Source organism: Stenella coeruleoalba (assembly GCF_951394435.1).
Source record: "Stenella coeruleoalba genome assembly, chromosome: 6".
NCBI lineage: Eukaryota > Metazoa > Chordata > Mammalia > Artiodactyla > Delphinidae > Stenella > Stenella coeruleoalba.
In genome coordinates, this window is record NC_137151.1 from 127,753,730 (window position 1) to 127,780,756 (window position 27,027).

The window sequence follows — 27,027 nt, forward strand, 5'->3', positions numbered from 1 at the left end:
CTGCTTTTTTTTTTTCCTACAAATGGAAGGTTTGTGGTGACCCTGTGTCAAGTCTGCCAGCACCATTTTTCCAATAGTATTTGCTCACTTTGTGTCTCTGTGTCACATTTTGATAATTCTCACAATACCTCAAACTTTTCCATTATTATTGTGATTGTTGTGGTATCTGTGGTCAGTGAGCTTTGATGTTACTACTGCCACTCACTGAGGGCCCAGATGATGGTTAGTATTTTTAGCAGTTAAGTAGTTTTTTTTGTTTGTTTTGCTTTTTTTTGGCTGCATTGAGTCTTCGTTGCTGCCCATGGGCTTTCTCTAGTTGTGGGGAGGAGGGGCTCCTCTTTGTTTGGGTGCGTGGGCTTCTCATCGCGGTGGCTTCTCTTGTTGCGGAGCATGGATTCTAGGCACGCAGGCTTCAGTAGTTGTGGCTCGTGGGCTCTAGAGCGCAGGCTCAGTAGTTGTGACGCACGGGCTTTGTTGCTCTGCGGCATGTGGGATCTTCCTGGACCAGGGCTCGAACCCGTGTCTCCTGCATTGGCAGGCAGATTCTTAACCACTCTGCCACCAGGGAAGTCCCAATTAAGTAATTTTTAATTCAGGTATGTACATTGTTTTTTTAGACATAATGTGGGAATTCCCTGGCGGTCCAGTGGTTAGGACTTGGTGCTTTCACTGCCAGGGCCCCAGGTTCAGTCCCTGGTCAGGGAACTAGAATCCCTCAAGCTGTGCAGCATGGCCAAAAAAAAAGGGAAAGACACAAGGCTGTTGTACCCTTAATAGACTGCAGTATGGGGGAAATGTAATTTTATATGCACTGGGAAACCAGAAAAATTCATGTGACTCACTTCGTTGCAATGTTTGCTTTACTGCGGTGGTCTGGAACCCAAGCCGCTCTCTCTCCGAGGTGTGCCTGTATCTGTGTGTTAAGCAGCTACAGTCCTGTGAGTGGCATCTGAACAGCAATTTCATCACAAAATGAGTAATTAGCTTCACTATATGTTGCTGTTTAAACGGCAATTCTTTTCTCAAAAAAGAATAATATAAACTGAGAAGAACATCTGGGGGCGATACAGCGGGGCTTATATCTTTACTTAGAAGTGACGCTCTCAGGAAGTGCGCGTGAAGATCACGCGACAGCGTTAACTTGAGCAGAAGAGCTGGCGCGCTAGGACCGTCGGCGACGCGGCCGGCTGACACGCTCACGCTGTCTGCACTTCTTGCAGTGTGCGCCCGCGGACGAGGCCTACTTCATAGCAAAGGAGATTCTTGCTACAGAGCGAACATACCTGAAGGATTTAGAAGTTATTACCGTGGTATGAAACCTAAGTCCCTTGTTGCTTTGATTTTCTTAATACTTCTTAAATCTGGGCCAGAGACACAGGATCCCCCCCCCCCGAGACCTGCGTGTGTGTGTGTGTGTGTGTACATGTTCTGTTAAATACGCCTGCCTTAAAACATGTCTACGTCAGGTCAGAATAGTGGGTCCGATTTTCTGTGAACCTGGGAATATATCCCTTCGAAGCTTTTCACCCAGAATTGCTCTCTTCTGTTGTGCAAACTGGCTGGTCGGCCGCGGCGCTGATTTGAGCTGGCCTCGTGGGGGCTCCGGGGCCGGTGCTGTGTGTCGTCGGGGGCCAGGTCCCTGGGTCACCCTGAGCTCTCCCGGCAGTGGTTCCGGAGCGCTGTGGTCAAGGCGGACGCCATGCCTGCGGACCTGATGACCCTGCTCTTCTCCAACATCGACCCCATCTATGAGTTCCACAGCGGCTTCCTGCGCGAGGTGGAGCAGAGGCTGGCGCTCTGGTAACGGCCGCGGGCTGCCCCGCCCGCGTCCCCACGCCGTGCGCGGGAGCGTCCCAGCGTCCTAGCTAGTTCACCAGGGCCGCTGTTGCACGAGACGGCGTTAGTCCATAGGGAACGTCACTTGCATTCCCCCTGTTCCAGAGGAGGGGGCAGAGGCAGGTTACAAGGAGACCCCTTTTGGCCCGGTCACCACCATTTGGAGGATGGCTGAGATGTGACAACTGCCTCTGTCAAGTACGGCCGCGCCCTCAGAGGTGCTTGCTGAGCCTGGGACCCCCCGTGGCACTGGCAGCAAGCTAAGCGTATCTCACACGCCGTCGCGAGGTTTTGACCGTGTCTGTCTGTCCGTCTCCACTCCAGGGAGGGGTCTTCCAGTGCCCAGGCCACAGGCGACCACCGACGCATCGGGGACGTCCTGCTCAGCAACATGCTTCAGCTAAAGGTAGCGCGGGCGTGCGCGCGGCTCTCGGCCTAGCAGCTGGCCGTGTGGGCGCCCGCCTCCCCGCCAGGACAGTGTTCCCCTGAGAGTGGTGCACGAGTCAGGGCAGCTTTCCCCTCAGGCAGCGCGGCGTCCCGAGAGGACGGCGTCCGGGTCAGCGCGCGCTCCGCTCCGAGCGCTATCGCCGCTCGGGACACGCCCCCTCAGGGCAGGTCCTCTGAGAGCCGCCTTCCGCGCAGCGCAGCGCTGGCCGGCACTCTCGTCCCGACACGCTCTCCTCAGGATAAAGCGCGCTCCCCCAGGGCCGCGTCCCGCCGGGCCGGGCTCCCCTCAGAGCCGCGGGCCGGTGCAGCTGCTCCTGCTGAGCTCGCGCCCGTTCCCGCCTTTCCCGCGGCCTCAGCGCTCCGGGCGGCGGCGCGGGTCGTGCTTCCAGCGCTCGGCGCTCTCGCGGGACCGGGACCGATGGGGTGGGCGCCGCCAGCGCGTCGCCGAGGCCCCGCCCCGAGGCCCTGCCCCCGAAGCCCCGCCGTGCCTCCAGGCCCCCGGTTTTGGGGGCGGGTGGTGAGCGCGTCCCGGAGGCGGAGGCGCGCGGCGTGAACTTAGGGCCCACACGCACGCGCGGCCGCCGGGCGGCGCTCCTCCAGCCCGGCGCGTCCCCTGTGATGCCCACCGAGGCAGACCGGTGTAGGGGGAGACCGGACAGGGGAGGGCGGGGCCCGGGGGCCGCCGCTCAGCTGCCCCCCGCCCCGCAGACGCTCACCCGCCACTTCCAGAGGCTCCACGAGGTCCTGACGGAGCTGGAAGCGGCAAGCAGGCGCCTGCGGAGGCTGGAGGCGCTGCGCCGGGACTTCGAGCTGCAGAAAGTCTGCTACCTGCCGCTGAACGCCTTCCTGCTGAAGCCGCTGCAGCGCCTGCGCCACTACCGGCTGCTGCTGCGCCGCCTGTGCGCCTCCGACCGCCAGGACCCCGAGCGCGGCGACCAGGACCGCGCCGACCGCCGCGGTGAGTGCGCGCCCAACACCCAGCCCCCGCGGGCACCCCGTTCTCCGCCCGCGGCGCCCAGGGCAGGGGGTCGGTGGTCTGCTTCTGAGCCGCACACCTGGGGGGCCACGTGGCCTGGGGGAAGCTTCTGATGTCGGTGGGCTTTGTCATTCCTGACTTTGGTGAGAGGGACGAAGGAATAAACCCTGACCCTTGTGACCTCAGATAGGACTGACTTCCAGCTGCAGCACAAACGTAGAGCAGGAAGTCACTGCCTCTCAGGTCCGGTCACCGCTGTCTGTCTCTGAAAGTACAATACGAAGAGCTAGGTAGCCCTTCCTTCCAGCGGGTCTCCCGGTGTCCTGAGAATAGATCAGATAACTTTCTGACGTACAGGGAGCAAAACAGACCGTATGATGTGGACAGCGCCCTTCCTCTGCATCCTAAAAGCAAGTGTTTTGTGTTTGCCAAAAAGGAGGGGACAAAATTGCCCAGAATGTTTCCATGCATTTTAGGGGAAATGTGAAAGAAGAGCAGCACAGGTAAAATGAGGGTGGGCGACGCTGCTTTGCCCGTAACGTTAAATAGTTGTTTATAAAGACTCTGCCCTTTCTCTTTACCGAGCGTGAGCGTTGGCTAGTCAGCAGTTTGGGCTGAACGAGTCCACGTTTCAGGTCATCTGCAGGGACCCACACTTGCTGTCCCTAGCAGTCCTGTGAGGAGTTTGAGTACAATGTTCCTGGAATTAAAACCACCTTTAAATTGTCAGTTCCTGTCACAAACTGGTGGGTGGAGGGTTTCGACCATGCCACCCCCAGCTCACCTGCCCGGGCACCTGTACTGAGGGACCTCCCCACGCAGAAGCCCTCAAGGCCATCACGGAGGTGACCTCCACACTCCAGCACAGCCTCGTCCGGCTGGAGAACCTCCAGAAGCTGATGGAGCTGCAGCGGGACTTGGTCGGCATAGAGAACCTTATTGCTCCCGGCAGGGTGAGTGACTTTGAGAAAGTTCTGTGAACTGGTTACTGTTTTTAATTGAGATATAATTCAAAATGTGTGACTTGGTGGCTCTCAGTATATTCGTGAGGTTGTGCAACCGTCACCACTAATTCCAGAACATTTTCATTCCCCGAAAAGAAGCCCCATCGCTGTCAGCAGCCGCCCCCGCCCCGCTCCCCGGTCCCTGGCAGCTTCTCATCGGCTTTCTGTCTCTGGGCTTCTCTCCGGACATTTCATACACGTGGACTCTCACGGTGTGTGGCCTTCTGCGTCTCACTTCTTTCACTCAGCGCAGTGTCTTCAAGCTTCATTCGTGTTGTGTGTTGTGTTGGGGCTTCATTGCTTCTTGTGCCTGAATAGTGTTCATTCTCTGGAGACACCGTATTTTGGTTACCTGTTCATCTGCTGATAGACACTTGGGTTGTTTCCACTTTTCGGCCATTGTGAATAGTGCTTCTGTGAATGTCATGTACAAGTCCTTGTGTGAACATGTGTTTTCATTTCTCCTGGGCACAAACGTACATACCTAGGAGTGGAATTGCCGGGCCTGTGTTTAACGTTTTGAGGAACCGCCAGAGTTGTCCACAGTGGCTGCACCACTTTACGTTCCCGCCAAGGGTATAGAATGGTTCCGACTTCTCCATATCTTTTTTTTTTTGCACGGTAGGCGGGCCTCTCACCGTTGTGGAGCACAGGCTCCGGATGCGCAGGCTCAGCGGCCATGGCTCCCGGGCCCAGCCGCTCCGCGGCATGTGGGATCTTCCCGGACCGGGGCACGAACCCGCGTCCCCCGCATCGGCAGGCGGACTCTCAACCACTTCGCCACCAGGGAAGCCCTTCTCCATATCTTGTCTTTGATTCTAGCCGTCCTGGTGGTACATAGTGGCATCCCTTTGTGGTTGTGATTTGCATTTCCCTAGTGACTAACATCAAGCATCTTTTCATATGTTTATTGGTCATTTCTGTGCCTTCTTTGGAGAAATGCCTGTTCAAGTCTTTTGCCCACCTTTTAATTGGGTTGTGTTTTTACTGTTGCGAGATTCCTTATCTACTCTGGATACCAGACCGTTGCCAGAACATGACTTGCAATATGTTCTCCCATTTTGTGGGTTATCTTTTCACTTTCTTGATGGTATCATTTACAACACTAAAGGTTTTAATTTAGCTGATGTCTAATTTGTCTGTTTTTTCCTTGGTTGCTTGTGCTTTAGGTGTCATAGCTAAGAAACTGTTGCCTGATCCAAGGTATGAAGGTTTACCTCTGTGTTTTCATCTAAAGGTTGTTTATGTTTTAGCTCTTACATTTAGAGCCGATCATTTTGAGTTTTGTGTATGGTGTGAGATATGGGTCCAACTTTGCTCTTTTCCAAGTGGATGTATAGTTGTCCCAACACCTTTGCTGAACTGTCTTCACTCCTTTGTCAAAAATCAGTGGGCCATGGAGTGTGAGTTCGTTTTTGAACCTTCAGTTGTATCCATGGGTCTGTATGTCTCCCAGGCTGCTTACTTTCTGTCACTAATTCCTTTTGCTTTGGACTCAGTACTGTCAGCAAAAGAAAATTGTTTTAAGGGTTGCACAAGTCCAGTGGTTAAGAATCCATGCTTCCGGGCTTCCCTGGTGGCGCAGTGGTTGAGAGTCCGCCTGCCGATGCAGGGGACTCGGGTTCGTGCCCCGGTCCGGGAAGATCCCACATGCCGTGGAGCGGCTGGGCCCGTGAGCCATGGCCGCTGAGCCTGCGCGTCCAAAGCCCGTGCTCCGCAACGGGAGAGGCCACAACAGTGAGAGGCCCGCGTACCGCAAAAAAAAAAAAAAAAAAAAAAAAGAGAATCCATGCTTCCAATGCAGGGGGCGCAGGTTCGATCCCTGGTCAGGGAACTAAGATCCCGAAAACAAAGGGTTGCACAGGGATGTGGGATGTTCCTGTCTCAGCACAAACGTAAGAGTATTGGAGCGTGGGTGTATAAATCCTGTTTTGCATTAGCCCTTGTTAGAAGAAAGGTACTGCGAGTGTGGGACCATGAGCTCAAAGAAACAAGACTAAGACAGGAAGGTTTTGCCCTCCTGGAGCAGGGCCTTGGCTGGGAGCTGGGAGGGCTCTTGTTACACTGTTGTTTCTCTGAGTGCCCCACGCAGTGACTTATAGATGGTGGCCCCAGGAAACTGTCACCAGAGGGGCAAATAAACAAGAGCAGCCACATAGAGCAGAGGCTGGGGCGGGCTCCCCGGGGCGGCCTTGCTGCCGTCACCGCTGCTATTAGTCAGGGTCTCCGAGTCCTGCCTTAACCCCCGGGGTTCCTGGCCTCCCCAAGTGAAATGCGTGCATCAGTCAGAGACGAGCCCACCCCAGCTGTCTGAGCGCAGGGTCGAAGAGCAGGGCTGTGAACTGAAGGTGGGTGACGAGGCCCCGAGGGTGAGCACTGCCAGGCATTGAGGAGGCGGGACCTCGGGGAGCGCACCCCCAAGGGCTGGGGTCTCTGGGGAGCGGCGGAGCTGGCCCTGCAACGACGGCAGGAAGGCCTGCCAGCTGCGGCCCAGAGAGGGCTGGGGGCCGCCCTCCTCCTCCTGCAGGGCTGTCCCTTGGGTTGGGGCTGGTTTCTCATCTCGCTGTGTCCGTGAGGATTACTGGGTGAGCTCTCCTCCCTGTGCCCTTGCTCAGGTCATCTGAGGGCTGTTAAGGCCGGGGTGTTCTCGGGGCACCAGCCCGTGCTGTTTGTCTGATAGAACAGCGGACGGTAGAAGAGTCCCCAGAAATCGTCCAAAGCGGACTGTTGGGGTCCCCGGGACAGTGCTTCAGCCAGGGCGCAGGCAGTTAGGGATGTCAGACATCTGTGCCCCGGAGGCAGGTGCGGGGCCTGGCCTGGCGGTGAGGGGAGCCCCCCGAGTCCCGGGGGGAGAGGGCTGCCCGGGACACGGGGGGCTTCCGCTGAGCCTCAGCCCACGGGAGGGTCTCACTCTGGGCCGTAGCACCTTCGTGGCCTTAGGAATCCTCTGCTCAAGCACCAGGGTGGCAGCTAACAAGTCCCCTGTGACGTTTGGTGGGAACCAGGTGTCCTGTCCTCCTCCCTCCCATTCTCAAGCTGCCCCGCCCAGCTTTTCTCAGAGCTGAACTCACGTCATCTCCATGGTGGAACCTTCCAGAAGCTGCCCCTCAACAATGCCCTTTGCCTTGTGTGCCGGCTCTCAGCACAGCCGGCCTGTGGGAGCTCAGAGACCAGGCACCGAGTTAACCGACACCAAACGGGATGCGGGTGACCGAGGGGAGCGGACGGGAGGGAGGCTGGAGGGGCACGGCGGGTCCTCAGGCATCCATCCGGGCAGGAGGGCGCCGCGGAAGGGCCCGAGGTGCCCTCGGCCAGCACACAGGGACCCCGATGGTGTCTTGCAGGAGTTTATCCGCGAGGGCTGCCTCCACAAGCTCACCAGGAAGGGCCTGCAGCAGAGGATGTTCTTTCTGGTAGGTGCGATGGGCGCGGTCCAGGCGGGCGGCCTCATTGTCAGGAGCCGGAGAGGGTCGCAGAAACACTCCCGGGCCTGCCACCTTCCTTATGCTGGGTTCTGGGCACCTGTCTGCAGGATGAGCAAAAGCCCGAAGGTAGAAAAATCCACACACCTGCGGCTGCAGGACCGCTCTGCTCGTGCCAGCGTCAGTTCGCAGGGCCTTACTCATGAGCCCAGAGGTCCTCCCAGCAAGTCCCTGCCGCCAGCAGGTCCCCTTTTGTCAGCTCCCTTCCTCGCGCCCAGCTAGTGGATTCAAACCCCAGCCTTCCTGGGTGGGGGTGACTTTCAGGACCAGCCCCCCAGCGCCTCCCGCCGGCCAAGAGGTCTGCTGGCCCATGTGGTTGCTGGTCACCCCTGGGCAAAATGACTGTACGAATGGAACAAAAATCCTTTTTCTGCCAAAAACCTCCAGCAAACTGCGTAAGCACACGGGGCCCTTGGAGTTGAAGTTGGTCTGATTGTTAAGATGTTGAATCCTTGTTACTTGTTTTTAGAATTCATTTTTCTAAAGCTTCTGGTCCCTCAGTTCTCAGACATGCTGCTGTACACAGGCAGAGGTGCCTCAGGGACCAGCCGCTTCCGGATCCGGGGACTCCTTCCGCTGCGTGGCATGCTGGTGAGCGCCCGGCGCCGGGCGGGTCCGGACCGGGGGTCGGGGCCCGCGCCGCGTGGCAGCACCTGCCGGGCTGTTCACGCCTTTTCACCCTGTTATGGCTTCTGTTCTCGGTGCTCAAACAGCCCCACCTGCAGCCCCTCCAGGGCCTCTTGACCAAGGCCACCAGCCCCTGCAGGACAAGGCCCAGCTCCGCCAGGAACCCACCTACTCCTCCCAGGGAGCCCTGTCCTTTGGCGGGAGACTCCGTGAAAAGCCCGGGTCGGGCGCTGGGGCCACCGCGCTGCTGGAGGGGTTGGGTGCTGACACAGCTTTGAGAAGAGAAAGCTGGACCCCGAATTCTTAAGACTGTAGAGTGTTCACTTCCTCGATTTTATACTTCTCTCTTTTATACTGACGATTTGGGTTTCTTTGGGCATCATAATTAGTCATTTCACACACACACACAGCTTTATAATGGTAAAACAGAGACCACCACCGCTAAAGAGAGGGTGGGCTGCAGGGCAGGACTGGCCCCAGGGAAGCTCCCGGTGACCTCCGCTGAGTCGTGCTGTGTCCTCTCGTTTGTCCTTTGACCTCCACCCCGTGAAGAGGCGCAAGCTCTGTCTTCAGAGCTCTTGAGGGGCTGGCCCGCACCTCATGCTCTGTCCACACCACATGCCGCCAGGGCGTGTCCGCATCCCCACCGTCTCAGTGCCGCGTGGCGTGTTAATATTGTCTCTGATGAGCGGGAATTCTTCGTCTTAATGGGATGCGGTCTGTCTTCTCCTCCGTGGTCAGTGCCTTCTGTGGCCTTAAAGGTCATGGAGAGACTCCCTCTTGAGTGTAAACCTAGACTCGGCCTGGAACCCATCTTTGGGAACAGCAGAGATAGGAGGCCAAGTTCAGGTTTTTGCTATAAAGATGTGCTGTTTGTCCAGAACATCTTACGCAGTGAGCACCTCTCCCTGCAGCCCTGCCAGGCCCCGTCCAGGTGTAGGATGGGTGGGGTCCGACCCCTGTCCAGTTCCCAATTCCCAAAGCGTCAGCGCCGTCCTCCGCCCCTTTCTCCTTCGTGGCGTCTGGCCCTTCTCCCCGCCATCCGCACCCTGGGCACTGCACCACCTTCCGGAGAGCATCAGAGCCTCCGCAGGTGTCTCTGTAACATTTGTTCAGCTTTTCCAACTCTCAGCAAAAAGGGGTCAGTTTGAATGACCTCACCTGCCATCCCTGGAAGCAGACCCCATCCGTTTTAAAGTATACTTTTAAAAAGTATACCTTCAGCATAGAGAAAACCTGAAGATGTACAGTGAAAAGCACTCATCGTTGTACTACTGGCCAGTAGTAAGTGCTGCCAGCATTTCGCCATCATCTGCGGAACACCCTCCACAAGCTGCATTGTAATCCGCACTGGCTTTGCTCGGCAGTTCACCTCGAACACCTCCTGTGTCCTCTGCTTCTGCCACCGGCTCAGGAGCCATGAGTAGTGGATTGGGGCGCCGAAGCACACTTTAGTTAACCAGCTCCCTGCACCGGACGTTTTGGCTACGTCTAGTTTCTCAGAATTAGAAACAGCACCATTGGATCTTTCTACGCGTCCGTAGTTACGGCCTTGAGATAAACCGCCACGCGTGTATGTGAGCCTGGGGCTCCCTGTTCCCACTGAGTGGCTGTAGGAGCGGCTGACTGGGTGGCCTTCCCTCCAGGCCCGTCTGCGCCTGCGCCGCCCCAGCCTTGGGCAGCGCCGGCCATCCACCCCGTCCTCCGCGCCCCAGGGATGGCCAGCAAGGCCGCTTCCTGCGCCCTCTGCTCTCCCCCAGGAGGCACCGGGTGCGTCTGTCGCTCTGGCCTGTTAGTGTTTGTGAAGCGTTCCTAAACCCTTCCAGGTCTCAGGTGCCTTCCAGGTACGTAATTCCCGTCACTTTGCCTGCACTTCAGTGTCACCTCAGAGTTTATAAAGTCCCTCCAGACGGGGATCGCGTTTGTCTTGTCCCTAGAATGGCCACGGGCACAGAGGCCCGACGAATATGTGTTGAAGGGGTGAACTTAGATGTTTTTCTGTGGTCGGTCTGTCCGTCTTTTCCTAATTTAGGGTTTCTGTCCTTGGCACGGGCTCAGAAAGTCTTTCCCACACCAAGACTACGTTGCTGTGGGACTTTCTTTGCTGCCTGTGCTTACGGTTTCTTCTCTTTTACCTAATCCGCCTAAAATTTGTTGGTTTTGATGTTTTTAGGTTGGGATGTAACATTTTCTCCTCGTATAGTCAGTTTTCCCATTATTTGTTACATCCTCCATTTTCTTACTGATCCCAAAGTCTGCCTTTATTATATAAAAAATTCTTGTCCTTACACTTGGATTCTTTCTGAAGGTTCTGTTCCATTTCTGTCTGTCCCAACATCAGTCTACACTCTTCTAATTAGTGGTGGTGTAAGGGTTAGTCACTGTGTGGGTAAGTTCCTTCCCTTATTTGTCCTTCTTTTTAAACAGTTCTTTGCTCAAGTATTTATTTAATTCTTCTAAATAAACTTTGGAGTCATTTGGACAGATTCCTTCAAGAAACAACATTGGCGTTTCTGTGGAAATTGCATTAAATTTACATATTGACTTGGAGGGGGCGGCCGACATCTTGATAACCTTCTCCTCCTGGCTGCGCTCCTGTTAGTTTCAGACCCTTTTAAGTCCAGCGGGAGGCTCGGTGGTTGGCATCCCATGTTCTGGGGTGGGTCACCTGTAACTGGCTGGTCCTGGGGACAGACAGCCAGCCCTCGCTCCTGACTGTGGAGGGAAGGATGGTGACTCCTGGCTTGTGAAAGACACCGTTTCCTTCTGTTTGTATATAAGAGATACTATCAGAAATAACGTGTGGGATTTTGGCAAAGGTGTTTCAGCATGTGGAGGGGGATGGTCACTCTTCTCCCTTTGACTTTGTGACAGGGTGGGTTCCATCAGTCACCTTCCTCATTCCTAGAACAAGCTCACTTGGTCAGAGGACAGTTTCTCCTCTAGGCTGTTAGGTCTGATTAAGGAATACTTTGTTCTGGAGTTACTTCTCTTAATCTCTTATAACTGAGATTAGCCTGAATCTAACTCTGTTAGCGTTTGGTACCACTTTATAAACATGAATTGTCCAACTCCCTTTTCAACTAAAATGCTCAACCTTTTTTCCCGTGCTTGATTTTCAGCTAATAGTGCTGGACCCACCGGTGAGTAGTTGGGTGCCCATGGCCCTCAGCTTGCCCACCTGGGCAGCAGGCGCCATGGCGCGGGGATCCCTTGTGTCTCCTGTAACCCCTCGTAGAGTCGGCGTGGGCTTGGTCGGCACCTGTGTCCTGCCGCAAGCTCGGGTTCCGCCAGCCCCGCTCCGGGTCACACTTCCCTCCTCTCCCGCCCGCAGGTGGAAGAACGTGAGAATGAGTGGTCTGTCCCGCACTGTTTCACCATCTACGCCGCTCAGAAGACAGTCGTGGTGGCAGCCAGGTAAGGGCCTTCCGCCCGCGTTCCACATCCCAGCGGCCCTGGTCCCCTCTGAGTTGTGAGAGTGTCGCGGTCGCGGGGACACGCAGCCCCTCGAGCACTGCATCAAAGCTACGCGACCGCAGGAGCAGCTTCACTGTCCGTGGGAGCTTGTGACCATTGAGACCATCCGCAGAGACTGGCTGTGACACTGCTGGCTGCTCAAGGGAGGGGGCCGGCGGGCTAGTGGGGGGAGCCCGGCGGGGCGGCCACACCGAGGCCTAGCGTCACGTGCCTCCTGCCCCGGAGCTGGGCAGCAGGAGGCTGACTGGGCCGTAGCACAGGAGCAAACAGACGCTTTCCCCACTCCCCACACCCTGTGGACAGCAAGGCGACCCGAGCTCCTGGCGGCCTGGACGCTGTGCCTGGTCCCTCCCCTGTGGGAACCCGCGTCCCCAGCTTCTTCCAAAGGTGTCGTCCTGTGTCCGGGCGGGCGGCGCCTGGCTCTCAGCTCCCATCCTGCGGGGTCCTGGCTGATGTCAGAGCACAGGGCACTGGACTCCCACCGGGAAACCCTGGCAGCTTAATTTATGATCCAGGACCCAGTCTCATATTTCAGCTTCACAGCCCCAGAGACCTAAACACCCGTTCCAGGAACCAAGTACCCTGTAGAGCACCCCCGTTCCAGCGTGACAGGTGCAGGCTGGGCCTCCAGCAGCGTCCTGACAAGCCCTCTGGACCCGAAGGATAGGGCGCACGAGGGGGAAGCAGGCACCCTGGCCTTCTGCCCTCCAGTGGGAGGGGGCCCTGCCCAGTGGCTGAGCTTCGGCCCTGCCCCGCAGCACCCAGCTGGAGAAGGAAAAGTGGATGAGGGACCTGAACGCTGCCATCAATGCAGCCAAGAGCAGCGCCGACACGGCCCTGGCACCGCTGGGCAGAGTGCTGTGCCCCCTTCCCCGCAGTGAGTGCTGGCCGGGCCCCCAGGAGACAAGGAAGCTTTCCTGTGGGTGTCACCCAGGTCACGGGCAGCCCGCTGGGCCCACGTGCTCTCCGTCCACGAGGGACGTTTCGGGCGGGCGGGAGCTCTTCTGGCAGGAGCAGCACGTGGTCTCGCACCCTGCCTGCTGCTGGCCGGGGGCGCGGGCGGGTCCCGTCTCCTCTGAGCAGGGGCTGACTTCTCCCCCAGGGCCCTCCGACGAGGTCTCTCTGGAGGAGTCGGAAGACGACGCTCGCAGGGCCCGCTGCTCCTCAGGGGGGCCGGGCCAGCACCGGGCCAGCACCGCCATGCACGTGTGCTGGGACCGCACCACCAGCATCTCCAGAGCCGACCGCAGCGCGGCCGTCGAGGTGCGGCCACTGGAGACCCTGCTTGTGTGGGCTGATGGGACACCCGGGGTCCACGGTGGCAGGGGAGAGCAGCCCGGGTGGGCGGGGCCGGGAGGGCGCCGTCAGGAGCTCTCTCCGAAGGGCCTGTCGCCCCGGGATCCTGGGATGGCTGCCTCCCTCACCGGGAGCAGCCTCTTTGCGCCTGGGCCACCTCTGCCTCCACTTGTCCTGAGCTTCCGCGGAAGCTGGGGGAGGGACCAGCAGAGCAGGTGAGGAGCGTGGGTGGGTCCTGACACGGCGGGGGGCGGGGAAGAGCGGGGATTGTGGCCAGCTCGCTGGGGCCTGCAAGACGGCGGAGTGGCCCTGGACACCGCGTCCACCGTCTGTGCCACCCCCTCACGTGTCAGAGGCGCGGGGCCCTCGTGAGCATCAGCCCCGACGGGGGCAGAGGCCTGCGTCATGGGGAGGGCCCTACCGTCTGTGGATGCACTCGGGCCCGTGTGCCTCGCCCCAGCGCGAGGTGCGAGGATGGAAGCGGTGGCGCCGGCCGGAGGGCAGGAGGGCCAGCGCAGAGCGGCGCAGGCCTCGGGGCTGAGAGGGGCGGCCCCTCCTCTCCCTAACAGCGCCACGCTGCAGGCCGGGCCGCTGGCTGCGTGGGCCTCTGTTTACGGGGCACCCCTGCCCCCCACCGCCTGAGAACCTTCCTGTCTGGGCTCCGTGTCACAGGGGATTGGTGATGACGGGAAAGAAACTGAGCGCCATTCTACTTCGTTGTCCAGACTTTTTACCACCCTCCTTTGTTAGCTGCCAACGAGCAGAGCGTCAGAGCACGGGGAAGGGCACTGCGTTCGTGTCAGTGCGGAGCCAGCGAAGCCTGTGGGGGGTGACCCTGGGGAGACACCTGCTCCCAGGAGGCCCCTGGGAGGACAGAGCCCGCAAGAGTGGCTGTCTTGGGGCTGGCGGTTCTTGGACACCCGTGCCCACAGGCTTTTCTTTTCCTTCCAGAACCAGCTCTCGGGATACCTGCTGAGGAAGTTCAAGAACAGCAGCGGCTGGCAGAAGCTGTGGGTGGTCTTCACCAATTTCTGTTTGTTCTTCTACAAAACTCACCAGGTAGGGGTGCTTAACCGAGCCCGAGGGGGGCTCTGCCCTTGGCACTGCAGGACCGCCAGGCCCGCCCACTGCGCCCTCACAGAACCCCCTCGGTTCTGAACGAGCCTGGCCCCGCCGCTGCTGCCATGTGGGGAGAGGCGGGGGGGGGGCTGGGCGCCTGGCGAGCGCGTGCCCTGCTGCCTTCCAGGATGACTGCCCCCTGGCCAGCCTCCCGCTGCTGGGCTACAGCGTGAGCCTCCCTGGGGAGGCCGACGGCATCCACAAGGAGCACGTCTTCAAGCTCCAGTTCAAGTCCCACGTCTACTTCTTCCGGGCTGAGAGCAAATACACGCTAGGGAGGTAATTTCGCGGGGGGCTGCCAGGGCCCCCCGTATCTCCTCGGCTCTCCCTCTTCCACTGAGGACACCAGAGGCGGGTTTTCTGGGTCCTAGAAAGGAAGGACTGAGCACTGCTTCCAGGCTTTTAACTGGCCCATGCTGAGTCCCATGCCCTCCTTATTTGGGGGTCACTCTTGGGAAGACAGTTGAGCGCAAGCCCACTGGTCTGATGGTCAGAGCACGCCCGCTTCCCAATCTGCTGTGGGCGGGGGACGGGTCCCGGTCCTGACGGTCCCGAAACCTCTTCTCAGGTGGATGGAGGTGATCAAGAGCGCCAGCACCTCACCAGGGAGGGCCGGGACCTCCGAGGAGGAGGCGTGAAGCCCACCCTGCCCGGCTGAGGACAGACCCGAGCAAGCAGAGCAGCACGTGCCCGTGACTGCACGTCCCGTGTGCCCCCTCCAGACTGGCAGTGGATGGGCCTCACTCACAGGGACACCTGGGAGGGGCACAGTCCCCTCAAGACCCAGTCACTCCCTTGGCCCCGTGGGGCAGTGGGACGAACACACATGTGCGTGGAAATGGGCCCGGCTCCATGCACTGCCGAGGCTGGTGCCCACCTGCCCTCTCTGTGCCTCCAGAGCAGGACCCTGCCCTTCAGGCTGGGTGAAACGGGGGGTGGGACAGGGCCCCTGGGTCACAGCCACATGGAAGTCCAGCAGAAACCACTCTGCCGCCCACCCCACAGACCTCTGCAAAGTGGAAAGCAAAGTCCCCGTAATTTATCAGCCCCCAGGAGGTGTGCTGTGCTAACCTGCGTGTGGTTAAAAATAAAGGGCATCTCCTGTATGCCTGCGTGCTGCCCCTCTCCTTCCAGTGGGCACACGTGGTCCCTGCGAGCTGTGACGAGCTCAGAGGCCTGGAGCGCAGGCTGTGGACCCCGCCCGGCCACCACCACCATGTCTCCAAGTCAGGTCTTTATTGAAAGTGGCAGGAACTTCTCAACGTTCTATGAAAACCAACTCCTTACCCTCAGGCTATTTAGGAAAGCAAGGAAGTTCGATTTTTCTTAAAAAACAACATTCTGGCTGACAAGTACTTATGAGAAGACACGGTACCTGATCCAACACCACAAGGCAAATCTACAACCTCCAAGGGCCATCGGGCCGGGTGGGGAGGAGGCATATCTGCCCCTCAGTCTGGGTGGCCGCACTGCCCGGGAGCCCACAGAGGGGACGGCCAGGCGCCGCTCTGCTGCCGAGTGTGGCCGTGGCCTGGCCACGAGGGGGGCGTGGCAACGGGGCGGCCCTCTGCTCGGGGCTGGGGGCGTGGCCCGGCAGGGAGGCCGGCGGCCCCGACAGCACACGGGGTTTCCAGTCAGCGCGGTCCTCGACAAGGCAGCTCAAGACGAAGACCCCTCTCTCCCCTGTGTGCGAACCGCAGCGGCTTCAGCGGGCTGACGTCAGGTGGTTTCTGCTGTGTGAAAACCTGCGGACCCGAGGCCCCGTCACTGCTGCCGCCGCCCGGCAGTGCCGGCCGGGGTGGGGTCTCCGGGACACCGAGCGAAGCCGGTGCGGCCCCGTCCTGCCGCCTCCTGTCCCAAGGGCGAGCACCCAAAGCGCGTCCTGGGCCTCCCCCCCTGCCCCAGCACCCTCACCTCTGCACGCGCTCCACCAGCTGAGCCATCAGCTTGTCCGAGATGCCGGGGCAGGACTCCTCAGCCAGGCTGAAGGCGTTCTCCAGCTCCTCCAGCGCCCCCAGGCCCCCGCCGCTCTGCTTGTGCTTCTCTTTGAGCTGCAGAGAGACCCCCGTGCGCCTGGTCAGAGGCTCAGGCTGGTGGCCTGCTCCCCTCGCCTGTGACTCGCAGCGTGGTCCCTCCACACAGAGCTGGGACAGCAGGTCCCCGGAACACCTGCGGGCGGGGCTCCCAAGAGAGGCAGTGGCCGCCCCACCCCCCGCCTGCCCCTGCAGCACCCGCGTCCTCAGGCCTTGGCTCTCCAATCACGTGGCTTCCCCCTGACCAGGGTCCTAGAAGCCCACAGCTCAGGTCCGCCAAGTGAGAGGACACAGCCAGACCCGCCGGCCCGACCTTCGGGACCAGGCGCCACCAGCACCGCGGGGCTGTGAGGACCCAAAGGAGAGAGATGCCCTCCCTGCAACTGGCCTGGCAGGGAGGGGCTGGAGACTGGTCAGCCCGTCCCCACCACGCCCGACACTACAGAAACAGGGGTGCACACCTTCCAGGACACCCCCCCAGCAGCCGACTTCAGGCAGGCCCAGCCCACAGCGTCAGGACCCTAAGGGGGCCCCAGCCAGCCTAGGTGGGGCTCCACCTCCCCACCCACCTCCCTACCCAGACACACCAGCCCACGGCCCAGCCCACGGCCCACCCCTCGCAGCTGGGACGCGAATGAACACACACACGCGCACACACCACGCAGCCCCAGAGCTGCCGGCCCCGCCCCGTGGCAGCCTTGCTCAGGCTTCTGATCCCGCTGTCCACGCTGAGCCCCAAGAGCTCCTGCCGCACAGCCCCAGGTGCCCGCACAACCAGGGGCCGTCCCCCCAATCCCGTTCCCCCCACTCCAGGCATTCCAGGCCCCTGGAGGTGGCAGCGTGCCTGCCTGCATCCTGACGCCCCTGCCCCGTGCCCGCACCCCACCCTCCGTGGAAAGGCTCTGCTGCCGCCACGCTCAACATCCCCTCCTCCTCCCCCGAGCTCCAGGTGCCAGCGACACCCTGGGTGTGAACCTGACCTCACCACAACCCACTGCCGGCTGACTTATGCTCCTGGGGATGCTACCGACTGCCCATGAGCAGGTGACACAGACACCAGGTCACGTGACCACTGGGGAGTTGTCCTTAAGGGCTCCCTGCCCAGGGCCTGACACCCAACACCAAGATCTAAATCTCCCGGCCTCTCTCTAGACAAGAGAGTCACCCCGTGTTTCTGGTTCAAGACAAAAAGTCCTAAGACAGTAATTCACGATCAAAGCTGCCCTGAGACCCCAGAGAACCCTGGCAGGCTTGGGAACTTAAGGGTCACCTTAGGCCAGCTTGCCCCAGCCATCCCTGGCCCTTCCACTCAGAAGGCCGGGTCCACAGGTCCACCCTCGTGGGCTTTACGGGACCCAGAAAGCCTGCGCACCGGCAGGCTGGCCAGCGTACCTTGCTGTGGCCCTGCGGGGGCAGCATCTCTGAAGAACAGCAATACAGCCCCTGCCCCCCAGGCCCCCCGGCCCGGCCCTCACCTCTCCAAAGACGGGTCGGACCAGCGTGGACAGGCACTGGGACCTCGGCTGCCTCTTGACAGGCTCCGCTGACTGCAAACACAAAGCGCGGAGGGGTGAGCAGGGCAGCGAACTCAGGCGCCCCGTTTCCGGTCTCCTGGAAACCCGCCCTGGGGAGCACACGTGCCCAGGAGACGTGCCCCCCCACAGCCCTCCCCTCAGTCAGCCCTGAACAGGCCTCCACCCTCCTGGCGTGGGCGCGGGGACAGCCAGACCTTCTGGGGGCCATGCAGGGCCGTCCCCTTGTGCAGCTTGCCGTGCGGGCTCGGCCGGATGGTGGGGGGGAACGTCCAGACGGGGCCCTGCTCTCCGTCCTCAGGGTCTCCGTCGCTGAAGGGGAGGAGGAAGAGTGACAAGGGCCGCGAAGCGCACCTGGCCTCACAGCCCTGAACGCTGGGCCCGCGACACCAGGAACAAGCACCCAATTCCTACCCCCGAGCAGGGACCCCGCCCCTGTGCCCACCGAAGCCCCACAGGACGAGCGGGGCCCCTACATGTCGGAGTCCTCGGAGCTTGACTCCTCGCCGTGGCCCTCTGACTTCCAGCGCTTGTAGCGGTCGATGAGCTCAGTGAGGAAGGAGGTCTTCTTGGTGTAGCGCGTGATGAACTTGTGCTTCAGGAGCTCCTTGGCGGCGGGCCGCTGCCGGGCACGGGCACGGGTTACCTGGCGCCGGGCAGCCAAGCTCCGCCCTTCGAGCTCCGGGGGCTCAGGCGCAAAACAGCCTGGGCCGAGCCCTGGGCCTCAGCCTTGCTGCTCCCGGGGGCTCGGTGAGGGGCCTCCGGGTGGGAAGGGGCAACAGGGAGGCTGGGGGGTGCTGCACGCCGTCCTTGCCAGGGGGGAGCCCTCTGGAGCTTCCCCAGACCTGCCGGGGGTTGCAGCGGAGCCCACCCTGGACCAAGAGAGGCTGGGGCGAGGGGGCACCTGGCACAGGGGAGGGGCCTCAGGCCCCATCGCTTCCCAGCTCCCAACACAGACCCCCCCCCCCCCGCAACACACACACACACACACACACCCTGGGGCCTGGTTCCAGCGCGGCCAGAACCCGCCCAGCCATGCAAGCTGGCACCTGCTGGAGCGGGGGGCCTGGAGGTGCTTACGAATCGGGGGTCCTTGTTGAGGCACGCCTCCACGAACTCCCTGAAGGGCTTGCTGTGGCGGCCCTCCAGCGTGGGTGGGCTGTTCTTGGGGATCAGGAACAAGACGCGCATGGGGTGGAGGTCGGAGTTGGGGGGCTCGCCCTTGGCCAGCTCGATGGCCGTGATCCCCAGCGACCAGATGTCAGCCTGGACGGAAAGCCACACGGGGCCACTGCAGCCGGGGCACCTTGAGCGCCCCCGCCCGCGACCCTGCCCACCCCCCCCGCCGCGCCCACCTTGAAGTCATAGGCCGACTGCTTGATGACCTCGGGCGCCATCCAGAAGGGGGTGCCCACAAACGTGTTCCTCTTGATCTGCGTGTCCGTGAGCTGCCCTGCCACCCCGAAGTCTGCCAGCTTCACGTCACCCTGCTCTGAGAGCAGCACGTTGGCAGCTGCCCGACACAGGACAGCGGGGCGTCACCCTCCGCGCCACGAGGGCTCCCGCCCGCACGCAGCTGCCCGAGGAAGCGCCTCCCTCCCGGCGTCCGCCCGACGACCTGACCAGGGCCCCAGGGCACTGCCAGCAGGTGAGGGGCACAGCCACGTGCTCCCCCCAGGCCAGGCTCCAGGGCCCTCGTGGTGGTCGCCTCTTACGAAAAATCCCACAAACAGAGCGACGGCCCTTCCTCCCAAGTCACACAACAGGCGGAGGTGACCCTGACCGTCCCCTCACTCTGCCAGTCACCTCCCGTCAGCCCCTCAGCCAGGTCCCTCCCTGGTGGCCTGGCCACTCGTGTACACCAGCACGGTTGCCCTAACTACACCTCACTCTCAGATCGAAGACCTGAGCGAGAGTCCATGTTTTTGGCCTAAATAGGGTCCCTCCTACGCTACGTGCAGAGCTGCTCTGCCAGCGCACAGGGACACGGTACTCAGAAAGCTCTGTCCATCACTGGCAGTGTCTTCTGGAAGACAGAGCAAGATGGAACCGCTGGGTTTCCGAGGCCACGGGGAGCGCAGGCTGGGCGCACTGAGCACCGCCAGCCCCGTGCCCCAGAGCCGCCTGCCACCTCACAGCCCCGAGGGACCTTTGATGTCTCGGTGTATCTTGCGCTCCGAGTGCAGGTACTCCAGGCCCTTCAGGATCTCTCGCAGGATGGTGGCGATGTAGGTCTCCTCCAGGGGACCCGGCTTAAGCTGCAGACACAGAGGAGACACTCGGGCCTCCCCTGCAACGCCGGCCCACCCTCCCTTCCCTGCCACCCAGAGCCAGCGCCAAGGCCTGAGCTCGACCTCCTCTCTACCGGGCGCAGGGTGACCCTCTGGATGGCGGGGGCTTCCTACTTCTTTACCCACTCTCGAGAGAGAAGTTCCAGATGCCACGTCACGTGGGTGTGGGGGAGGCCCTTTTCTGAGGACAGACACACGCTACCTCCACCTTCGCTGTAAACGTAACAGCTGAGAACGGAGTCCCAGCCACACCCCTGAGCTGTCTGCCTGGGGGAGCTAACCACCCTACCCCCCAGAGGCCTGCAGAGGCCCGGGACCCCTCAGCACCGGCTGGGTCCCAAGGAACATCCGATGTGCCAAGACGGCAAAGGGAGGGAGGTCACGGGAACCCAGGGCCCAAGGACAACCCCCAGACAACTTCAGTCTGGCCCCCGCCCTGCGGGCCACCCACTGCGTGGCCCACACCTCACCAGGTCCAAGGCGGAGCCGCCGCCCAGGTACTCCATGATGATCCACAGCTTCGTGCTCTGGTACCAGAGAAGCGCGCGTCAGCACGGGGCAGCCGACAAGCATGGGACCCCGACACATGCCCCCACTGGGGTGACTCAGCCAGGACGCCCACCGGGGACGGGCTGCGGCAGCCCAGCCTGGCTCCCCTCCCACCACGCCCCCGCTGCAGACGCTCTGCAGACAGACCAAGTGCCCGGTCAGCAGCCGAGCCCCCTCCCTCAAAGCCCTCCTGGGAAGGGCTCCAGGCTCCGGCTGCGGGGGTCCCAGAGCTCTCCCAGCAGATGCACCCTTGCCCGGGCAGCGGGCGCAGCCAGGCCACTCCAGAGCCGGCCAACCCCAGAGACTCTGCTCACGCCCTGCCCTCCCAAGGGCTCCCCCTCAGGACGAGGCCAGGCCCCTCTCTGCATGCACGCTTGGCCCTGGGGGCTGTCGCTTCTTGGGGGCCCCCTCCACTGTGCGGCTGGGTCCGTGTTCACCTGTCGGGACCCCTGCCCTTCAGACCAGGCCCACGTGGGAGCAGACCCAGCCTCGGCCTCCCAAGCAGACACGGGGACTGCCGGGGCCGTCCCCGTGCTGGCCACAGAGAACCTGGACGGCTCCCCGGAGGGGCGGGCACGGGCGTGGCTGGCGCAGAGCAAGCCCCCAGCCCGCAGGCACCTTCAGGTAGGAGCCGAAGTAGCGCGTGATGTAGGGGCTGTCGCACTGGCTGAGCACCGTGATCTCCTGCTGGATGTCCTCGATCTCGTCCTCAGCCTCCTCCAGGTCGATGATCTTGATGGCAACCACCTCCTTGGTGCGGTTGTCGATGCCCTTGTACACCTCCCCAAACGAGCCCTTGCCGATGCGGTCGAGCTTGGTGAAGAGCTCCTCGGGGTCCACGCGAGAGTGCTGGGGACAGAGGGCGGGCCGGGCAGCCAGTGACCCCAAGAGCCGCGAAGAGCCAGGGAGTGCCCCCAGATGCTTTCCTCGCTTCCTTTATCACTTTTCGTTCAGAAGATAAAGTTACCCTCCACACAAGGGAAAACGCCCCCAGAAAGCGCGGCGAGACCTCGGCTCTCGCCAAGAAACCAGGGCCGTGGGCAGGCAGAGGGGCCACGCAGGTCACCCCGACCTGCCCACACCCCACGCCTGGGGAGGGCCCAGCAAGGCACAGTAACGGGTTAGGAGGGACGAGTCGGTGGAGCACAGGGAGGCGGGGACCGTGAGACGACCCTGGGCGACGCTGTAACCACCCAGGAGCCAGCCTCACGCGCCCTGCCGGCTTCGTGAGAAACAGCCTGTCCACACTGGATCAGTGACTGTAACAGACTCCCCAGGGGAAGGGACGAGGGATGTACGGAACTCTCACCGATCTTCCTGTAAACCTAAAACTGCTCTAAAAAATAAAGCCTGTTAATTAAAACAAAAAACAAACCCAGCACACGTTAACCGAGTTCTCCCTGCGCACCTGGAAGCCACACCCGGAAGCCACACCCCTTAGAGAGAGTCCCATTCGAGCCCCCAGATCAGTCCTCACACCAGCGCAGAGCTGAAAACTGACACTTTCTTGGGTGCTTGATCTTGGAGGTTCAAATATACGGAACGCCGTCCCACCCAGTGCTCAAGGCAGAAGCACAAAACCACCCTAACAGGCGCTGAGCCGCTGGGGCAGGAGGCGCTCGGCACCTCCTTGTCCCAGCACCTGGACGCTGTGGCAGAGGGGCATCCGCGGTGACAACCCTGCTTTTGTCCCTGACCCTCAGCGCATCCAAGGCGAGACAGCTCCACGTGGGGCTGCGTGCAGGCAGCAGCACCAGAGAGCGGGTGGGGCACCCCTGGCATCGCCCCCACCCCCGCCCCGCGGTCCCCTGGGCTTCTGAGATCACCTCACTCCCGCCACCGACCACGTTCTTAGAGCCTGGAGCGGCCGCACAGGCGCTGCAGCCCCAGGACCCACGTGAGGTTCAGCAGCTCTGGGTGGGACCCGTGGAAAGGCTGGCAGGGAGCATAGCATTTAGTCCAGACAGAGGTGAAAAGGGTTTTCCAAGCCCTGCCGGGCCTCAAATCCACCAGGACTCACGTCCCTCCAAACCCCAAGCACCATCACCCAGAGGGCGTCTCAGGGGGCGCCCACCCAAAGCGGCGGCGTCACCACTTGCTCGGCTGCTAAGCGCTGTCCGTGATGGTGCTGAGGGCGGGCCCATCCCAGGGCAGCCGCGCTCACCAGGTCCGGAGGAGACAGCCCTGGGGAGCACAGAGCCCACGTGCACCCCTGGGGTTCACGCCCAGGCAGAGCTCCGTTTGCGGCCCAGCTGGCTTCAGACTGAGATGACGTGTCAACCCCAAGTGGCCAGCGAACTGCCTTCCCGGGAGAGGGCGGCAGGTGATGGGGCCTCGGGGAGGGCTGGGCCAGCGAGCCTGGGACACAGCCCCCTTCCGCCTGCCCCTCCGCCCGTGCCCCTCGGCTCAGCCAGCCCAGGAGGGCCTCTCGCACCTCTGGGGGCCGGTCCAGCAAACCACTCACCCGCACGCCAGCCCCAGCCCCAGCCCGAGCCAGGGCTGGCACGGCCCCGGGGACGCCTCCGGTCCCACCAGCGCTCCTTCTGCGGTGGTCTCAGAGAAGACCCAGGGGAGGTGGACCGAGGCCCGGCAGCACTGATGGGCACCGCTGTCCCTCCAGCTCTCGGGCCTCTGCCAGCGACACACGCTCCCCGCCTTCTCCACGCGGGGCAGGGCTGGGGCTGGTCCCCCGCAGCGGCCTGACCAGGGATACCCCAGGCAGGGTGCCCAGCCCTCCACGGCCCCAAAGTGGGAGACAGGGCAGACCCCTAACCAGATTCCAGGCTCGGCAGGGAAGCAGGGAGCCCCGGCCCCAACTCTCACACTCTTTGGGTCCCCACCGCTACAGGCCAGTCCCCTGAGCAGACAGCGTGACAGGAAGGCTCCTGGCCGTGACCCCAACCCTACAGGCACATCACAGACACAACCTGCTCACAGCCCTGCCAGCGGAAGGAGAGACAAGTGCTCCGGGGCCTGGGTCTCAGGCCGCCCTTCCTGACAACACGCGTGGTCTGGACAATCGCTCAGGCTGCTCGCTGGGCCCAGACCCTGGTTCTCTGAATCAGCCCTGGGGCTGCCAGGTCTGCAGCTGCCACTCAGCGGCGTGTCTGTATGTATGTCCGCTCAGCGATACGTCTGCCGTGAGCGTCACCCTCCAAGATGAGGGGTGCCCAACGGCCCCCACCACCCCACGAAGGGCGGCAGCCAATGTGCACGCGGCGCTGCCCGCAGCCATCCAGAGCCTGTAGGCAGGGCAGGAACCAGCTAGGCAGGGGCCTGCCATGCAGGGCTCCCCCATGCCTGTGGAGGAGCACACCCACGGCCCCATGCAGGGGCCGCCTCGAAGGGCCACAGTGACAACCGTCTCAAGAGAAAACAACGTCCTGTCAGGCTTCCTGCCACCGACAAAGACCAAGTCTCTCCACCCCTAAAAGGACAAAAGGGGCTTCCTTCCTTTGGGGTCTCTTCCTCAGCTCCTCTGGGCCTGCGCTCCCTTCCCCGGGCATGTGATCCGGAGGCCCAGACCACACTCCAAGCACCATCAGCACACAGGTATGGGGGGGCTCATAGCTCCCATTTCTCATTCTGGGACCCACGGGAGCCACTCCCATAGCTCTTTATAAAAATAAACTCGAGCCAGGCTTCCCTCCCAGCATCTGAGTCATGTAATTTAAGACACAAGATGTCACTGATGAACGAAAACCCACCAGCTCACGTCCGCGTCAGCGAGCAGGCCCTGGGGCCCGTCTGCAGCCACAGCCGGTCCAGGATGCCCTGCCCAGCAACTGTGTGAGGCGCTCCAGGTTTCTCCAAGGAGCCCAGCTGGGCCTGGAGCTGACCCTGACCCCAGCCCCGCCGCCCACACACAGACACACGCTTCCTGTTCCTCCCGAGCACCCATCCTCAGACTCAGCCCACGGAAGTTCTCTTTAAGAGCAGCTCCCAACACCTCACAGCGCTCAGCCTAAACCACGCTGGAGCCGACAAGATGAGGAGAACAAGACCCAACAGCTAGGACGCAGGGACACCCAACTGCCAGGTGGCTCACCTCACATCAGCTTCGGGTCACACTCGATTTGAACTAACAAAAGAGGGGGAAACGTATGGCCCAGAAGCCCAGAGCTGGCTGCCCCGACGCTCTTATCCAGAGCCACCCAGCCTCAGGGCACACTGTGGAGGGTCCCCAGTGCAAAGCCAGACGCCTCAAAGTGGCTGTCGGGAATTATGAGAACCAATCAACCAAAAAAGAAAGGCAGTGGGCGCTTTCCAGGCAGGCACCTCCAGCCCAGGGGCAGCCCTTTCCAGCCCCCTTGAGAAAAACAGGCACACACATGTCCTCGGCTTTCCCTGCACACCGACTCTCCCAACAGCTGCTAAATCCCATTCTCAGCCCCTCTCGTCCCCCCCCAGCCCCTGCCCCAGCCGGACACGGCCAGCGTCCCTGCCCAGGCCGAAGCTCCATGTGGACCCCGACCTTCCACATGCCTCCAGATGCGCAGACCCAGGTTCCTGCGGGCCGGCCCGGTTCCCAAGATACGTCTCTGCACGCCCTCCGCTGACCCTGCACTGTGGCTCTACGCTGACAGACTTGGAGACTCCTGCCCCACAGAACGCTGCAAACCAGCCAACCGGAGTCGGCCCTGCACCCACCAAGCCTGAGCACCGCAAGACTGCTCCCCGCTTTGCGCACGGCTGTGCATCACAGGGCTCCCCACGAGCTCCTCCCTTCAACCCACACACGCCTTAGCAGGGGCTGCTCTTCGGAAACGCCAGGACGACTTTCAACAGACAGTCCTTGGTGAAGCGCCCTTTCTCAGACCCTGCAGCCAGCGGTCCGTGTCAGGCGCACGTGCACCGACACACACGCCCGCGGTCCAGACGCCCCCCTTACCTGGTTGGCAAATCCCCTGAGGTGAGCCATGTCTGCGCGGCTCTCAGACCATCCGCTGCACCGCCGGGAGGCCCCGAAATCCTGCCTGGAGGCTCTGGAACTCGGCTCACCCGCTTCAGTCAACTGCAGGGAGAGCAGGCCTGCTCGGTGCCCTGTTCCGGGTACACGGGGCTCCCCGCTCCCCTGGGACCCGGCGGCCGCCCCCTCCTCCAACCATCTGGGGACCAGCTGGGGTTGAGGGCGGGCTGGAGTCAGAAGGAAGGGCCATTCCTCCGAAGGATCCCCAGTGCCGCGTTCTCCTCTTCGCCCGGTCCAGCCCAATGCCTCCCCGGAGGAGCCACCCAACACCGGGCACTCCTCGAAGCCCCTCACACCTCCGCCCCCGGCCCCCGCCCTTCCTTCAGACCCCGGACCCCCGCCTGGACCCCCGCCCCTAACCCCTCCCCCAGTGCCCTCTCCGCGCCCCACCCCCACCGCCGACCCCGCCCCCGGAGCCCTCCCCCCGCCCCACTCCCCCCGCCGCCCGGCCCCCTCCCCAACCGCCCCAGGCGCGGGCCCGCCCGGCAGCGCGCCCACCTCCGGGGGGCTCCATCCCGGCCTCCCCCGGCCCGCTCCGCAGTGCCCACGAAGGCTCCCACCCGCAGCCTCCGCTCGCCCGGAGATGCCTGGGCCCTCCAGTCCGCGAAGCAGCGACAGTGTCGGCGGCGGCCGGAGAAAGCCCGGCGGCGGCGGCGACGGCGGCGACGGCGAGGGCGCGCGGCGTCGTGGCCCAGCGCGGGGCTCTCTGGGACACCGAGTCCCTCTCTCGCCCTGCGCCGGGGCGCCCGCAGGCGCTGGACTACAAGTCCCGGCAGGCCACGCGGCGAGCAGTGTCGCGGCCCGCAGGCGCGCCGCGGAGCTCTCTGGGACTCCGAGTCCTGCTTCCTGAGAGGCTCGGGCCTACGTCTCCCGGCAGGCCGCGGGCCGGGGCCGGGCCGGGGCGGCCGTGGGGTGGGGCCGCCCCTCCGCCCCGCCCTCCCCCCCGCCCCGCCCTCCGCCCTCCGCCCTCGCGCTGCCCCTACTCCTTCCCGCACCTGGGAGCACCTGGCCCTAGGCTCCCATCCTGTCCTGCAGGCCCCGCCCCTTCCAGCATCTCCGGTCGGGGAGGGATGACTGGGTCTGGACGTGCCCGGGAACACTATTCAGCCTGAAAAAGGGAGGCGGTTCTGACACAAGCCACTGCCTGGATGAACCTTGACGACGTGGCGCTAAGTGACATAAGCCAGTCACGGAAGGACAAATACTGTTTGATTCCACGTATGTGAGGTCCCGAGAGTAGCCAGATTCGTAGAGACAGAAAGGTGAAGGGTAACTGCCAGGGTGGGCGTATTGTTCAATGCGGGCAGAGTTTCAGTTTGGGAAGATGAAGAGAGGGCTGGAGGTTGGCTGCACACCTGTGTGAATGTATTTAACGCTGCTGAACTGTAC

General features: G+C 62.0%; 2 protein-coding genes across 10 annotated transcripts in view; one reads left to right on the top strand and one right to left on the bottom strand.

The window, feature by feature from the left end:
* FARP2 (FERM, ARH/RhoGEF and pleckstrin domain protein 2) overlaps positions 1-15,333 on the top strand; it is a 92,966-nt gene extending 77,633 nt beyond the window's left edge. For 6 of the 7 annotated variants that reach the window (XM_079923725.1, XM_079923728.1, XM_079923730.1 and 3 more), the window contains 13 exons: positions 1,221-1,310; positions 1,667-1,800; positions 2,161-2,242; positions 2,992-3,241; positions 4,082-4,212; positions 7,608-7,676; positions 8,247-8,336; positions 11,707-11,789; positions 12,608-12,726; positions 12,952-13,112; positions 14,097-14,204; positions 14,392-14,543; positions 14,833-15,333. In XM_079923725.1, coding sequence (XP_079779851.1) covers positions 1,221-1,310; positions 1,667-1,800; positions 2,161-2,242; positions 2,992-3,241; positions 4,082-4,212; positions 7,608-7,676; positions 8,247-8,336; positions 11,707-11,789; positions 12,608-12,726; positions 12,952-13,112; positions 14,097-14,204; positions 14,392-14,543; positions 14,833-14,902 — 1,539 coding nt within the window. In that variant the 3' untranslated portion in view covers positions 14,903-15,333. The remainder of the gene's footprint in view (positions 1-1,220; positions 1,311-1,666; positions 1,801-2,160; positions 2,243-2,991; positions 3,242-4,081; positions 4,213-7,607; positions 7,677-8,246; positions 8,337-11,706; positions 11,790-12,607; positions 12,727-12,951; positions 13,113-14,096; positions 14,205-14,391; positions 14,544-14,832) is intronic. The other variant, XM_079923727.1, reaches the window with a different exon arrangement.
* A 160-nt stretch (positions 15,334-15,493) lies between these two features.
* Positions 15,494-26,440, bottom strand: STK25 (serine/threonine kinase 25). Of its 3 annotated transcripts, none has more exons than XM_079923734.1 (12): positions 26,199-26,440; positions 25,561-25,683; positions 21,288-21,518; positions 20,591-20,647; positions 19,979-20,087; positions 19,185-19,342; positions 18,910-19,095; positions 18,306-18,451; positions 18,027-18,141; positions 17,773-17,844; positions 16,179-16,315; positions 15,494-16,009 (listed from the first exon to the last, which is right to left on the bottom strand). In XM_079923734.1, exons 2-12 carry the CDS (start codon positions 25,588-25,590, stop codon positions 15,970-15,972), a joined length of 1,281 nt encoding a protein of 426 aa, XP_079779860.1. In that variant the 5' UTR covers positions 25,591-25,683; positions 26,199-26,440; the 3' UTR covers positions 15,494-15,969. The 3 variants fall into 3 exon arrangements, with proteins under 3 accessions (XP_079779860.1, XP_079779859.1, XP_079779858.1); XM_079923733.1 differs by having other exon boundaries at positions 26,137-26,440; XM_079923732.1 differs by lacking the exon at positions 26,199-26,440 and adding an exon at positions 25,775-25,893.
* Between the last annotated feature and the right edge of the window lie 587 nt (positions 26,441-27,027).

Coding starts and splice junctions, on each gene's coding strand:
- STK25 (XM_079923732.1), bottom strand. CDS start 25,828: ATGGCCCTTCCTTCTGACTCCAGCCCGCCCTCAACCCCAGCTGGTCCC. Junction 20,088..20,590: donor GCGGCTCCGCCTTGGACCTG/GTGAGGTGTGGG, acceptor CTGTGTCTGCAG/CTTAAGCCGGGTCCCCTGGA. Junction 17,845..18,026: donor CCCTGCATGGCCCCCAGAAG/GTCTGGCTGTCC, acceptor TTGTGTTTGCAG/TCAGCGGAGCCTGTCAAGAG.